Genomic DNA, 14507 nt, shown 5'->3' on the forward strand with positions numbered 1-14507 from the left:
TATTATTTTATTTTATTTATTTTTTTTTACTTATTTCTTTTAATGGTCTGATACAACAAATTGAAAAATGTTCAAACCTGGTCTTATCTGAGACTGTTTATTCATCTTTTAACTTTATTGTAAAAGGTTTGGTAACTTCTGGTTCAGGTCAAATCATGCTCAAGTGTCAGAATGGCCCAGTCAAAGTTCAGACATAAATCCAGTTGTGAATCTGTGGCAAAAMATTCGTAATCAGAATTATGTGGTGCTTTTTGTTGCTCTGTCACATAAAATAATAATAAAAAATGTTGTGGATTGAATGTGACAAAATTAGAAAAGTCAACACTTTGAGGAGCTGTACAGGCATGAGCTCTAAAACTCCAACCATAAGAGTTTTGCTTATTTTGTCAAACTGTTGCCATTTTTAATATGATTTGTTAGCCCTGACCGTGCCAAGCAACACATGCCTTTGGCGTCGCTTGGCTGTTGTCRTTCAAAGCCCTCGTCACTGACAGTGAGGTTAGGGGCTTTATTTTGAGCGCTGACGAATAGCTTCCTCTCGGCACGGACCCTCGCAGCTTGCTGCTGCTGGGCCCCCTGGGACAAAGTGACCCCTCCACTCTTGCCGTCATCACCAGCAGAGTCCCATGTGTATCGGCGGTCCTGGGAAWGTTTTAGATTAATGCTGTGGGAACATGAACTGTACACAGACATCAGCGACAAAAACAGAAAAAGGAGGGAAGGTCTGTGTGTGTGTGTGTGTGCGTGTTTGGCGTAAGAGTGCATCCGTGTTGCAATCTAATGCATGTCCATATGTTGAGTATTTTTTGGTGCCAATGAGAATGTAGAAGTTTGTACGTTTCTGCTCATTATCCATCCGCCTTTCCTTCACCTCATTTTATTAGAACCAGGAGGCGGGGGAGGAAATGGACCAGCCGTGTTTTTTGGAACTGCTCAAGAGCTTTGAGCTTTTCGCTTTGGGAACGGAAGTGCCAGAGGCTGTTAATGTAGGGAGACAAACGTGTATCTGGTTTGAGTAACAGACTGACTTTAGGCTTTTTTCTGTGTGCCAAACTGTTAGGGACATTTCAGCTGTTTTATACCTGAAAGCTATGAAAAACTCCTGAAACACTTATCAATTAAACAGCTGAGAAAATGTCAAAACATGATGTTTTTTACATAACGGATGAAAATAGCACAAAGTCTTAAAATAGAGGTTGTAAAATCTTTGTGCAGCATAAAGCGGAAAAAAAACCAAATTGAAAGATTTCACAATTTCTTTTCCCTTTTTCTCTTCCTCCTCCACCAACGCTCTTCCCAAGGCTCACTCTTCCGCCCCCTTTTTCTTTCCCACCCTCTTGCGTACAGGCCTGTGATCCATCCTTAACTGTTTCCAGACGTGTGCGTGCAGCCGGCCTTAACCCCCATCCCAAACATAACAACAAGCCACCCCTCCACACCCTCACCCGCCTTATCCTCTGGCCTTCTCAGCTGTGTGAAGTTACAAGGTCCTTAGCAGTAATAAGTCATTTCAGTTCATCTGGGATGCTGCATCTGCATCCGCGTACAACACGATATCCCAAGCCAGTTCGCTTCTGTCAGACGCACATGTGAATGCCCTCATTTTCACTTTGGTTTGCACCAAAACCAATTAATGGCTCAGCATGACCCCAGAATAACTTGGACATAGCATTGTTGCCAGTTAGCCTGCTGCACATACGCACACACTGACCGGTTTGTGAGGGTGCAGAATGTTGGCGAACCGGGAACAAAAGGAAACGCACATTGTCGCTCTGTCCTGGTGCAGCGAGGCATCAAATACCTCCAGACTGGCTCAGGAGCCAAGAAAGAAAACAGCTTCATGATGGATCACATACTTTCTTTTTATTTCGCCTTTAAGCTTTACAAGAGCAGCAGAGTGTTCTCACAAACATTTTGTCACTTAATTTGAGCTAGAGCAGCATATGTCAAGCCGCCATTATTTAAAAGTTGTTTTGTCATGCTTGTGAAGCTGTGTGTAATCATTAATGTGACAGAAACTGGGGTTTTTTTTTTCTATTACTTTGCTCAATTTGACGGATTTTTGATAAAGATTCTGATTACGTTCCAAAATAGGCCCACTGCTCTTATGAAAACAATCAGCAACTTTAGATAAAACATGTTCTTTTAATTATTATTCAAGAATTAAGTGCAACATTTAACGCAGCCTTGGTGATCCTTCCTCTGAGAAATATAATATCTTCCTTGGAGTTGCCCAGCTTTGCTCTTTTACTTTGTACTTGTATAGCACAATATTAAATCCAGAGGATCCCAAAACACTTCACACTGCAACCAGTCATTCACCAATTCTAGAACATGTACAATAACGTAATATAAATACACAAAAGCTTTTGGGGTAAAATGACTGTAAACATGTCAGGTGAACAGTTTGGACATCTAGAACATCTAGATCTTTTTCCACATGTTTTTCTTTTGTGATAAACAAACAGAAGAAGTTGAAAAGAGACGCAGGGATGGAAAAAAGTGGATGAGATTACTGGGTAAAGTCTTAGATAATTTGTCTGAGGGTGGCAAAGGAATCACATTTAACCCTAAAATGTTCACCTTAAAAAGCTGTCAAAAACATTTGTTGCATCTAAGTTACATGGCGTCACTAAATTCAGTTTTTAATGGCAACAAATGCAGAAAATCTGATCCAAGCTCTTGTCTCAAAACGCCTTGTAAACGGTAAATGGTAATGATTTCTTTACAACTCTCTCTCCCTATATATTAAAAAAGACACTGTTGGAAGATTTCAGCTTATTCAAAACTGAGTAGTTAGGTTGCTTGACCAAACCAAAAAAAGAAGGCATACGAGTCCAGTTTTAGCTGCTTTTTAACAATTGATACTATGGTATTTTTCCAATGTCACTTTGCATATTGAGCTTAGTAACTTTATATTTATTCAAGTTATGCAAGCTGCTCCATTAATTACTTCATAAGTTTTTTTGCTTTTTTTTTACTAAGACAATTTTTGACTTATATTTTGTTAATTTTGTGCTTTACTTTTGCACATTTTAAAATCATGTACATTGATGTTTTTTCTTGTATACAATCCTTTGTGCGGCATGAATCATAAAGACTCGCTTTATGACTGCGCCATCTTTCTTTTTGCAGAATAGTGGGGTCACGAGGCAGCCACAATGAGGAGGCTGACAGCATCTGTGCTCCACCTGATGGTCACTTTAACAGGTTGGTCTTCAGTTTCACTTGACAAACAATTGAAAATGCACAAGAAGATTTTTCAGATGTTTTTTTTTCTTCCAGAAATGATGAATGGGATGTGAAAAACAGAAAATACTTATTGATATCTTTTTTAAAATGTGCAAATATGCATTATTTATTCCAGCAACATAATCTTTCACTAAAATTTTGAAAAAAGAGAACATCCTGTTTTCAGAGATAAATGTCTTTTTTTTTACCAACTCATCATAAGTGCCCCATTTAATGCCTGCAATCTTAAAAGTCTTTTATATAATTTCACAAGACTGGAGCATAAAGAGGAATCTCTGTGCATTCATCTTTGCACATCTTATCTAGATCCTCCAAAGTCTTGAATTAGTTCATGTACTCTCGTCTCTCAGATGTCCTAGAGGAGAAACAGGCTGACAGGATCACAGAAAAATCCTAGAAAGTCTGATCAGTTTACAAAGCAAAGCATTAACTTATAAAATTTAGTCAGTTACACTTACTTTAAGGAAATTATTCAATGTGCCAAAAAGTAGGGTGAAATTTGTTTATTAACCTATAACCTTTCCCCCCAATTAATAAAAAACTGATAACACTTTAATTCTTCAAGCAAAAGATAAATGATGCTTCTTTCACTTTGTACCCATCGGTCTCTGACACGTCGTCTTCATCCTCCCTCTCAGCTGCTCCAGACCACTCACATCCTTCAACAGCCATAGATGGGACAGGATCTGACTTACATTGTTGATTTAACCTCTGAACTTCTTCTGCTATCTCTTTGACACCCCCCCTCTTACATACTGACCCCATGTTTTGTTGCGCAAACTGCAGCTTTGGTGCGTTTCTGCCCAGAAGTGCACAGCCTGGAGATCATCCCTGATGACAAAGAGTTTGTCCTGGCTCAAGGTTCGTCTCTCACCCTAACATGCTCCGGCTCCAGCCAGGCAAAGTGGGCGCTTAAGAGGGACGATTCAACGTACTACCTGAATCAGTTAGATGAGAGTATGAACTCGAGATACAAGATGTTTGAACCTGATGCCACGTCGGTTGCTCTGAACCTAACAAGTGTGAGTTGGATGCATACTGGCGTGTATCAGTGCGTTGATGATAATGCCGACGAGATAAAGGAAGTGGCAGTTTTTGTCCCAGGTAGGGTACGCCTCATTTCCCTCTTTAGTATGACCTCTTGCACTAACTCCGACTGTCGACTTACAAGTCCCCTCTTTCTTCAGATCCTGAAGTTTGGTTTGTAAAGAGCATCCACGGCATGGTGACGAAGACCAGTGAGGAAAGCGTCGTCCCCTGTGTGGCCACCAACCCAAACATCACTGTCATCCTGTATGAGGGGGACACCAACAGGCCCATTAAAGGGCATTACGTACCCAGTGAGGGGTACAGGGCGCGGCTGGAGGACAGAGCGTATGTGTGCCGTGGAGAGCTGAACGGGGAGGTCAAAGAGTCTCAGGAGTTTAACGTCATCAGCATTGCAGGTTGGAGTGCAGCTCAAAACGCCACCCACTACCAGACGCCCACTAACACTCGCATCTTATTCAGTCCAAATGGAAAACCAAACTATTGAACTTAAAAGTCACAGAAGCAATGCGTTTTGGGTCATTATGGTATGGGGGGGTTTTTTAGGTAAAATTCTGTATGGACAGTTTTACAAATCATTGATTGAAGATCATACCAACATTACAGCTGTTTTAATAATAATAAAAAAAAAGTGTTGCCATTAATTATGCAGATGTATAGATCAGCTCTTGTAGGTCATAGTGTACTTTCTTTTTAAGATCTTAAGAAACTAAACAATAGCAGCCATAGATCAAACACTGTCATAAATCATTAGATGATACTATTGTGTTAAAATGTTCATTTGAACTGTTTTTAAATTTCTAATTATTAAAAATTTCTTCACCATATAATTTGGTGACTGAACCAATTTGCCATCATGCCTACTCTGCCCCGCAACCTCTCTTTCCAATCCCAGTGGCCGAGGACATCAACCCTTACATCAACAGTTCAAAGACGGTCCTGAAGCAGGGCGAGCCGCTGACTATAAACTGCACGGTGCACGGAGTGGAGCTGGTGTATTTTTCTTGGAATATTCCACACACCGTGGTGAGTAGGAGTGGAGCAGAACAAGCGCTTTTGTTCAAATCCCCCTTTGCGATTCCTCTCCGGCCTCATGACCGAGCCCAGATGGAAACAAGATGTAGCGACACACCTCAGTTTGAATTCTCTGGTAATATTACGTTTAAAAACATTCAATGTTGACCAAGTGATCATTTCTTCACACAACATTTTGTTGCATGTTGGGAAGCTCAGCGGAGTTTTCAGTATTTGTTTCAGCTTTACCTAGCAGGCCATTGTGATTAAGGTTGAAGTGATTGTCTCATGCAGATGTGCGTTGTACAAGTCACCGCCGACAGATTCCCTTTTTGCTGTCATTGCCCACAAAAAACACACACATTTCAATCGTGTTTCTTTTTGGAAATGCTTTTGCTGATTGCATTTGTACTTAAAAGTTAGATTCTCCAAGTTCCCAGTCAGAATGATAACAATTATCCTTGCTTAAAAAATCAAAGATGCTTAGTGAGCCCCAGATTTAAGGTCCAAAATGACTGCTGTGCATACGAAACAAAGTGAAAGTTGCAGCAACAAACTGTTTACTAGCGTTTATGTTTCCAGTAGAGAGCATGATTGCTCAAAAGGCATTAGATGAGAATGAAATGAGAATGAAATGACAGTCTTATTTTGTTTTGTTCCTCCCTTTTTAAAGGTTGTTCAGGTTAAACCAGAAACGCATTTCTTCCCGAAGATGCACTCCTGCCTGACCTTCCCTCGCACTACGGTGGAGCACAGTGGAAACTACGTGTGCCACGTCCAAGAAGAGGTCGTGGGCGTCACAGCTTCTTCAAGCATCAACATCACCGTGCTTGGTTAGAAACACACGCAAAATTCAAACAAATGGATTATTATTGTGCCTCACTCACCACAAAAGTAATAGTTATTATCAACACTGGGAGGGAAAGAATAGAGACGACCTGTGTCTGAAAGAAGCAAAGAGCGCTTTTATTTATTTTTAATGGATTTGACCTGAAATAAACTTTGACAAAGTGGGAGATCCTAAGAAACACACCTGCAAATCATAGCACACACCAGCTTTATATAGTCTGTAGGTGGAAACGTATTTAACCAGGCACATAAAGTCACCTACTTACAACAGCAGGTTGAAAGCCAGTAAAAACAAGGTTTCTCACGCTGCACAGTTTCTTGTAGACTCTGTCTCTTGACCGTCACTGCATATGCTTTGGGTCTATGAATGCTTACTCCAGCTGCAGTGAGGCATGGGGTGTGTAGAAAAGCTTTAAATAACTTGAACCTTCAGGTTCGATGGAGACAGAGGATCAGGACATATTTTAGTTTTAACTGGACACATTAATGGAAAAGAAGACCATGTCCTGATAGCAGCAGTTAGCAATGGACACAGATATTACCAGCTACTGTTTTTAGTAAGGAAACACAAACAGACCCAAATAGAAAAAAGACCCAACTTAAAACAGCTGATCTGTTATTTTTTCCATTGGTTTTATTGCTCTGTTGAGATGAAAGACACCTCATATGGAAGTCTGTTGCTGTCTCCATAGAGTTTTTCTGGTATGAAATACATTATAGTGAGGTGTCTCTGGCCAGAAACACATTTACTTTAGCAGTACTTTAAGCCAAACAAAAAAATCCAAACAGAGCCAAAGGATTCAGCTGGTACACCTTGAATTTGACGAATACTAAAAACAGACTTGAGTGAATGTTGTCCATTAGAACTCCAAATGAATATTTTCAAACTAGCTCTTGAAAAGTATGTATGTCCTTTGAATTTTACACACACACAAGAAAAAACAATAGGGACACAAATATGTGTAATATTAATAAAACACATTGACGTTTCTAGTTGGAACATGACAAATATGCCCAAATAGTATGAATAGTATCAACTATGAATAATTTAATAGACAGACTGGCTTTAAAATCTAATTATTCTTTCCATTTGTCCTGCTAACCAGAAAGGTTTGCACTATTATTATTTAAATATTTTTTTCAGTAATACCTGTAAAGTGTTTTCAATTTCTTTATACTTTGAGAGCCACTGACACACACACAAAGGCCCAATATCAGCAAGCAGAACTTTGCAAAAGTAAAGACTTGCAAATGAGTTCTTCTAAAAGGCAGCAATGTGAGCTTTCTCCAAGTAGGACCTTGGTTCAAATCCCTGTGAGGGCTTTTTTTGAGTGCAATTTGCATGTCATTTTAGGTATAAATAAAATTTGCATTTAGGTGTTAAGTATCTGTATGCATAGTTATTTGCCTTGTATTGATCCAGTGAACTGGTGACCTGCCATGAGTATGCCTTGCAACCAATGGAGGTACTATTCCTCAAATATTTATCCATCAGTGGATGAATTGACAAGCAAAATGTCTGATGGCTTTAATAGATTAAATTGATTTATGCAGAATAATTCTGTTATTTACATTTTTCATACTGTAGATCATTCACCCGCTGACCTGTTTTTCCATCAGAACACGGTTTTGTGGAGGTGAAACCTGCTCAGCGGCAAAACATTTCAGCCAAGCTTCAGGAGAACGTGGAGCTGAGAGTGGACATCGAGGCCTACCCTCCCCCTCAGGTTCGCTGGACCAAAGACGGGACCACCATCAGGGGAGACAAAGCTATCACCATCAGACCGGATCATGAAATAAGGTAGAACATCCATCCCGAGCTTGCAGCTGTGCCATGTTCCTAGAAACACAAATGCAACAAAGCTGCGATATGAGGTGTTCAATATCCTGTTTGATTTAAGCAATCCACACATCTAGCTCCTGTCAGTCAGCACACGGTGAGACCTCCTCAGAGAGAAATACAATACTCTCCAGAGGGAGGAACTTCATCTGTCATCACACAGAAACCATAAACACCAAATACCTGTCACAACTCCCTAATGCCTTTCAGACAAATGGCCCACAAGGAGCTGTGCTTTTCCCACTTTACACACTCTTAAATGAAGAAGTAATCTCAGTAATGTGTAAATCATATACTGCGTTAAAGGATACAAAACAACAATAATTTTTCTCCTCTCAATAGTTAATGGAAAAATCTTTATTGGAAACACAATAAACAAACCTTTGCAGTTGTTGGGAGTCTTTGAGGTTAAAAGGACTTCTTGCTATCATCCTCATCATTCGCTCCCTCCATGGATTTTCTTTCAGATTTAAGTCAGGATTCCTTGACTACTCCAAAATATCAACATTATTTTCAGTCAGAAGAAATATGCTGTTAAAACATAAGACTGGTTTCAACCTAAATTGTTAAATGTCAAAGTAGTGGAGCTGGAATGCAAGCCATCATGGAGGCTGACATGAAGTCATGCAGGACAAATTCACTCACTCCTGCTGTTCACTTTCAGTGCTATTCGTTTACCAGCCAAGACCAATGATGTGCTTTAAAATCCTCCATGTTCTTTTCATGCTTGTTTTTGCTTCAGGTATGTGACCATTCTCAGCCTGGTGAGGGTGAGGACGGAGCAGAATGGCCTCTACACGGTCATCATTTCCAATGGAGACGACCAAAAGGAAGTTCTCTTTGACTTGGAAGTCCAAGGTGTGAAGATGCATTTGATGCGTCTTTTGTTCATTTTCTCATGAACGAATCCAACTATTTTAAAAAAAGTGTTTTTAAAATAAGTTTAGCTGATTTCATAATGTCYGCTTCAATCTTTTACGTGTAGTTCCTGCTCAGATTAAAGACCTGACCGACCACCATCACCCGGGAATGAGAGACGAGGTGACCTGCGTCGCTGAAGGGTTTCCAGCTCCCATCATACAGTGGTACAGCTGTAACAGCATGCTCAAGTAAGTCGCTGCACCACACCTGTAATGTCGTGGAACAAACACTAGAGGGCTGACCTTACGCGGCTCACTTCAGAGCATCTGTTGTGATTTCAGCTCTTTGTTGACGCAGCTGGCGTGATTTCCGTGCTGTCCTGCTTTAGGTGTAGCAACCGCACAGCAGCGTGGCAGCCGCTGCAGCCGCAGCCGGAGGTGGTGAGCATCCAAACCAATGTCAGCTACAACCAGGCGCGTAAAGTCAGCGTGGTGAAGAGCCAGGTGGTCTTCCACAAGCCTCAGCAGGTCACAGTTCGCTGCGCGGCCGCCAACCAGGCCGAGCACGTCAGCACGAGGGAGGTCAAGCTGGTGTCCAGCAGTAGGTGTCCATGGGAAATGCTATTTGCTCATTTATTCATTCATTTTAATTAAACTAACTACATACATTGTTTAAAACAAAATCTGAAATAAAACACAAGACAATAGTTAATCACCGAAATGGCACCTTTGGTACCAACGTTTGTCAAAAGTTGCCACTTTTGAATCGCAGTATTTTCTGCGCCGCCTCAAATGTTTCTGGTGCTTCTTTTCTCTTGCAGCGTGGTTCTCCCAGGTGGCAGTGCTGGCTGCTGTTCTGGCCTTAGTGGTCATTGTTATTTTGTCGATAATCATCCTCATCGCTGTATGGAGGAAGGTACGACATGCACGAATCCAATTATGCCAGTCCAGTTATTCCGAGTACACATTTTTCAAAGAGAACGTAGTAGAAATTATAAAAAGATATGTGAATTTTTCCTCCGTCTTTGACCTTCCTCTCAGAAACCTCGCTATGAAATCAGATGGAAGGTGATAGAGTCTGTGAGCCAGGATGGACATGAGTACATTTATGTGGACCCCATCCATCTGCCCTATGACCTGGCCTGGGAGATGCCCAGAGAGAACCTGGTGCTGGGTGAGTCTTGCCTGCAGCTCTACATCTGCTTAAACCACAGGTGTCAAACTCCAGTCCTGGAGGGCCGCTGCCCTGCAACTTTTAGATCTGCCTCTGCTGCACCACACCTGAATAGAATAATTAGGTCATTAGCAAGGCTCTGGAGAACTTGTCTACACAAGAAGGAGGTAATTAAGCCATTTCATTCCAGTGTTTTGTACCTGTGGCACATCTAAAAACTGCAGGACAGCGGCCATTGAGGACTGGAGTTTGACACCCCTGGCTTAAACGCTGACGATGAATGAATTTTAATATTCATCAGACATGACGGTACACTTCACTTAAAAGCCCAAACTGGTGGAATTTCACTCATTTATGCAAGCCATTATAACTGCACGTGCCACAACATGAAAGTTAAGCTAAGCTTTGTTTTTAAAGATGTTCAGACTTGATGCAGGTGTCATTTACACTTGGTGCCTTTTGAGAGGTAAATGATCTATTAAACGTCTTCATAAAGGAAACATGTTTGTTTATTTTAAGGTTTTGGGTCTTAGTAGCTTTCTCTATTCATTATCCTAGCCAGAAAAAGGCTTCTGATATAAAAACTATGTTAGTAACTGGATTCTCCAAACCTTTTTTAGGCAGCAATTATCAGCCATTTTTTTCAGCTTTTCTGAAAATATAAATAAAAAATAAAATGAGTAGGTCTTCAGAAAACAGTGGAGGGATTTTCTAAAATCGATTTTTTTCTATGTATAAAAAAACAAAAACAAAAGACTGATTGCTTTGTTAAAATGTTATGTATTCTTTTGCGCATTTCAGACCCATTTCTCCATTTCAAATGTAAAAAAAATAATCAAACTTATTATGTAAGATTAGATAAGATCCAAGTGAAGACAGCAAAAATGTAAAAACGCCTTTTTGAAACAAAAGCTATGAACACCTACAGTCATAGATCATTTATTTTATAATTGAACTATTTTATTAGAAACAGCAACATAATCCAATGAAAGTGTAATATTCCGTCCCAATTTTATTGTTGACAGCTTTACTAAAAAGGTTATAAACTGATTTTTTTTGTTTGAAAAATCTGTTGTACTTATGCTTCCGTCTTCTGTGGTTGCAAAAAATAAAATATTTCCATCCCCTTTTCTTGCTCTAAACAGACTGCTCTTATTCTCCCTGCAGCTCAAAGGAAAACAGACAGCTTAAACTGGAGGTGTCCCTCCAAGGCTTTAGTTATGTTGGTGGTTTGGGTTGTCTCCACGCAGTCAGCTACAGCATACATAATGAAGCTTTTGAAACCTGTCTCACTGGCGTCGGTCCATCTTTGCTCCTAAGCTGCTTTTTTTTTTTTTTTATAGTTTTCTTGTCGAATGTTTTCTCTAAAAGTTAGAAACCGCGCTGCTTAGCCGAAAACATCTGATGCCTTCTCACTCAGACACCCACTTACGATGAAAAGACCTCTTTGATCCACCATAAACACTTTAAAATTAAATTTCCTTTAAAAATTAAAAGAGAGTTACTTATGCTGAAATTATAATGAAGTGTTTCTTTTTTGCTTTCCCCTTTGGTCTGATGTGTGCTCCATTCACTCTGCGTCCCACTGAGTCCTTCTTTGTGTTTCAGGTCGCACGCTTGGATCAGGAGCGTTTGGCAGGGTGGTCGAGGCAACTGCGTACGGTCTCACGCATTCCCACTCCAGCACAAAGGTGGCAGTGAAAATGTTGAAATGTAAGAAACACAAAGTTAAAAAAAAAAAAGAGAGAAAAGAAAAGAAAAAAAAAAACAGTGCAGAACCATGTGCGTAGTTTGTGGGAGCTACAACAGGAGGCCCCTGTGTGGCTGTCAGATAATGTGACACCAGCTCCGTGTTCCTGTGAGCTCGGAGAGATCCGCGGGCCCGCTGAGCTTTAGTTTTGCTGCCAGCCTCATTTAGGTTTTAGCTCACAGGTTTTTGAGGCCGTTTGGCAGAAACACAGCGTCCCCTTGCTCTCTCTATGCTAGGTTCTCATATCGCACACTGCTGTACTTTTAAACATATTTTCGCTCCTGTTTCCTGTCTGCTCTCATCCAGCCACAGCCAGGAGGAGTGAGACTCAGGCCCTGATGTCCGAGCTGAAGATCATGAGTCACCTGGGACCTCACCTCAACATTGTTAACCTGCTCGGAGCCTGCACCAAACATGGTGACCTTTACTATGACAACTGGTCAAATAAAATTATATTACACTGGCTGTTTTGTAAAGTCTATGAAGGTGTTTGATGAGTATAATAAGCTCTCTTTTTAAGAGAAAGTAGTACCTATAGCTTTTATCGCTGCTTTTGCCAAAGTAGATATTTTTTTATATACTCTTTCAGAAAACTCAATGTGCATATTTTTTTATGTACCCAACCAAGAGAAATGATTGATTGGTAATAATACACTGCTTTCAAGGATTTTTCAAACATCCTTCTCTCACAAATAAAATTGGACTGTTTGATTTAAATGCAAAACAATAACCCATGAATGAGCAGAGCTCTGCAATTTTCAATTGACTTGAAAGCTGATGCTCACTGCCACTCTGCATACAGTCAGGATTATGCTTGAGCTATTTTGCTAAGAACAGGAAACAAGTAAAGCCTGTAGAGGCTTTAAGCTGGTAGAGACAGAGCCCACAAATCTTACCACTGGTTTCTGGCTCTGAGGTTCTTAATGTAAATCTACGCCACGCTTTTTAGATTTTAATTTTTTTTTTTTTTAAATGCCCAGTGTTTTTCTTTTCGCTTTCGCTTCACAGTCACATAAAAACTTTATCTGTCAAATAAAATCACAAATTTAAATTTGTGGTTGCAAAGTCGATGCTTTAATGAAAGCTTTTTTCCATAGAACATAAGAAATACTTGAGACAGAATAATGCAGAATATATTTATGCAACAATAAAGTAAATGTGAGGGGGGGAAGCAATTTTGAAATTTATTGAGCGGAAAATTGTGGCCCAAAAATGACAAATTGTCTAGTTTTGTTTCTGTTCACTGTAACTCCCTAAACGATCTCTGAGGCAGTGCCATTAAATTTACCCTTTGCAAGAAGTCATGATTTTCTTTTATACACTTGGTGCAGATCAGAGGTTTGCTATTGAATCTAATGAGACCACAAGACAACTATAAAGCCTTTGTAGAACAGCTGGATTGTACAGAATGCCATTGGGTGTCACATTGTTTTTCAGATTCTTATTTGTAAAAAAATGTGAAAACGATCATCATTTTGCTTCTGCTTCAGAGTTATGCTCTACTTTGTGTTGGTTCAAAAGATTTAAGATGTATTTTTTTTACTAGACACTGCATTGCAAGAGCCTTCTTTTGTGTATTATGTCAACACCTCTTTCTTTCTGCTTCTGCCTCCCAGGCCCTCTCTACCTGGTTACTGAGTACTGTCGCTACGGTGACCTAGTGGACTACCTGCACAGGAACAAGCACACCTTCCTGCAGTACTATGCTGAGAAGAACCAGGACAGCGGCTGCATCATCTCCAGAGGAAGTACCCCTGTCAGCCAGAGAAAAGGGTGAGAGGAGCAGAGAAAATGCATTCAGAGCTGCACTGTCTCCACCTTATTATCCATAAAATTCTGCCGTTGCAAGTGATGTAGCTCCAGATAGATCGGGGACACCCCCACTCATCTCGTGACTGCGATTGTTACAGATGTTGCATGTGATGAGGGTGGCTGCTAATTGTGTCACTTGACTAGCCTTTTTTCTTTTTTTTTTTTTTTCCTTCCAGTTATGTGTCCTTCGGAAGTGAGAATGACGGAGGATACATGGACATGAGCAAAGACGAGCCCTCCTTCTACGTGCCCATGCAGGAGCAGCTGGACACAATTAAATACGCAGACATCCAGCCGTCCCCGTATGAATCCCCCTACCAGCAGGACCTCTACCAGGAACAAGGTGTGACTGCGGCCTGTCCTGTAAATGATTTCATTAAAGCAACTCTGGAGAGTAGTGGGGAGAATCTGTTTTCCAGTTACACAAAAGCATGATGAATTCTGGATCATGAGCACAAAGCAAAAAGAAAAATTTGACAAACGACCATGACGGACATAAAGTGGAGTTATCCAGTGACTTCCGGTCGCTGGTCATAGTCGAGAAATTTCTTTATACGTCAGACAATGCGGTTTATTTTGGACCAAGCGTATAAAGATTTAAACAATATATGAAGCACATGAGTGTCACATCGTACAATCTCACTGGAGGTCAGCCGTTACAAAGCCTAAAACGAATCGTCTCCTTTGGTCTCCCATTGATTGTTTCTCCCCGTTTCCTCCTTAAGGTGGGGGCAGAACGGATCTGGTGATCGGCGACTCTCCCACCCTCACCTACGACGATCTCCTGGGCTTCAGTTACCAGGTCGCAAAGGGAATGGACTTCCTGGCCTCAAAGAATGTAGAGTGTTAAACATAATGTTTCAAATTAAATAATACAAATAAGGCCTGAAACTCGATGTACTGACAGGT

General features: G+C 40.6%; 1 protein-coding gene across 2 annotated transcripts in view; it reads left to right on the plus strand.

Annotated features, from left to right (window-relative positions):
* The window catches only part of pdgfrb (platelet-derived growth factor receptor, beta polypeptide), a 33938-nt gene that overhangs the window by 12846 nt on the left and 6585 nt on the right, over positions 1 to 14507 (plus strand). The window contains exons 2-17 of one of the 2 annotated variants that reach the window (XM_008420170.2): positions 3136 to 3210; positions 4039 to 4356; positions 4440 to 4697; positions 5195 to 5325; positions 5987 to 6146; positions 7783 to 7963; positions 8745 to 8860; positions 8988 to 9111; positions 9252 to 9463; positions 9684 to 9778; positions 9904 to 10036; positions 11645 to 11749; positions 12093 to 12203; positions 13403 to 13559; positions 13775 to 13941; positions 14324 to 14436. In XM_008420170.2, the coding sequence (XP_008418392.1) occupies positions 3162 to 3210; positions 4039 to 4356; positions 4440 to 4697; positions 5195 to 5325; positions 5987 to 6146; positions 7783 to 7963; positions 8745 to 8860; positions 8988 to 9111; positions 9252 to 9463; positions 9684 to 9778; positions 9904 to 10036; positions 11645 to 11749; positions 12093 to 12203; positions 13403 to 13559; positions 13775 to 13941; positions 14324 to 14436 (2430 nt within the window). In that variant the 5' untranslated portion in view covers positions 3136 to 3161. Of the gene's footprint in view, positions 1 to 3135; positions 3211 to 4038; positions 4357 to 4439; positions 4698 to 5194; positions 5326 to 5986; positions 6147 to 7782; positions 7964 to 8744; positions 8861 to 8987; positions 9112 to 9251; positions 9464 to 9683; positions 9779 to 9903; positions 10037 to 11644; positions 11750 to 12092; positions 12204 to 13402; positions 13560 to 13774; positions 13942 to 14323; positions 14437 to 14507 lie in introns of those variants that run through there. The other variant, XM_017307246.1, reaches the window with a different exon arrangement.

The sequence above is a fragment of the Poecilia reticulata genome, linkage group LG10 (assembly GCF_000633615.1).
Source record: "Poecilia reticulata strain Guanapo linkage group LG10, Guppy_female_1.0+MT, whole genome shotgun sequence".
Taxonomy (NCBI): Eukaryota; Metazoa; Chordata; class Actinopteri; order Cyprinodontiformes; family Poeciliidae; genus Poecilia; species Poecilia reticulata.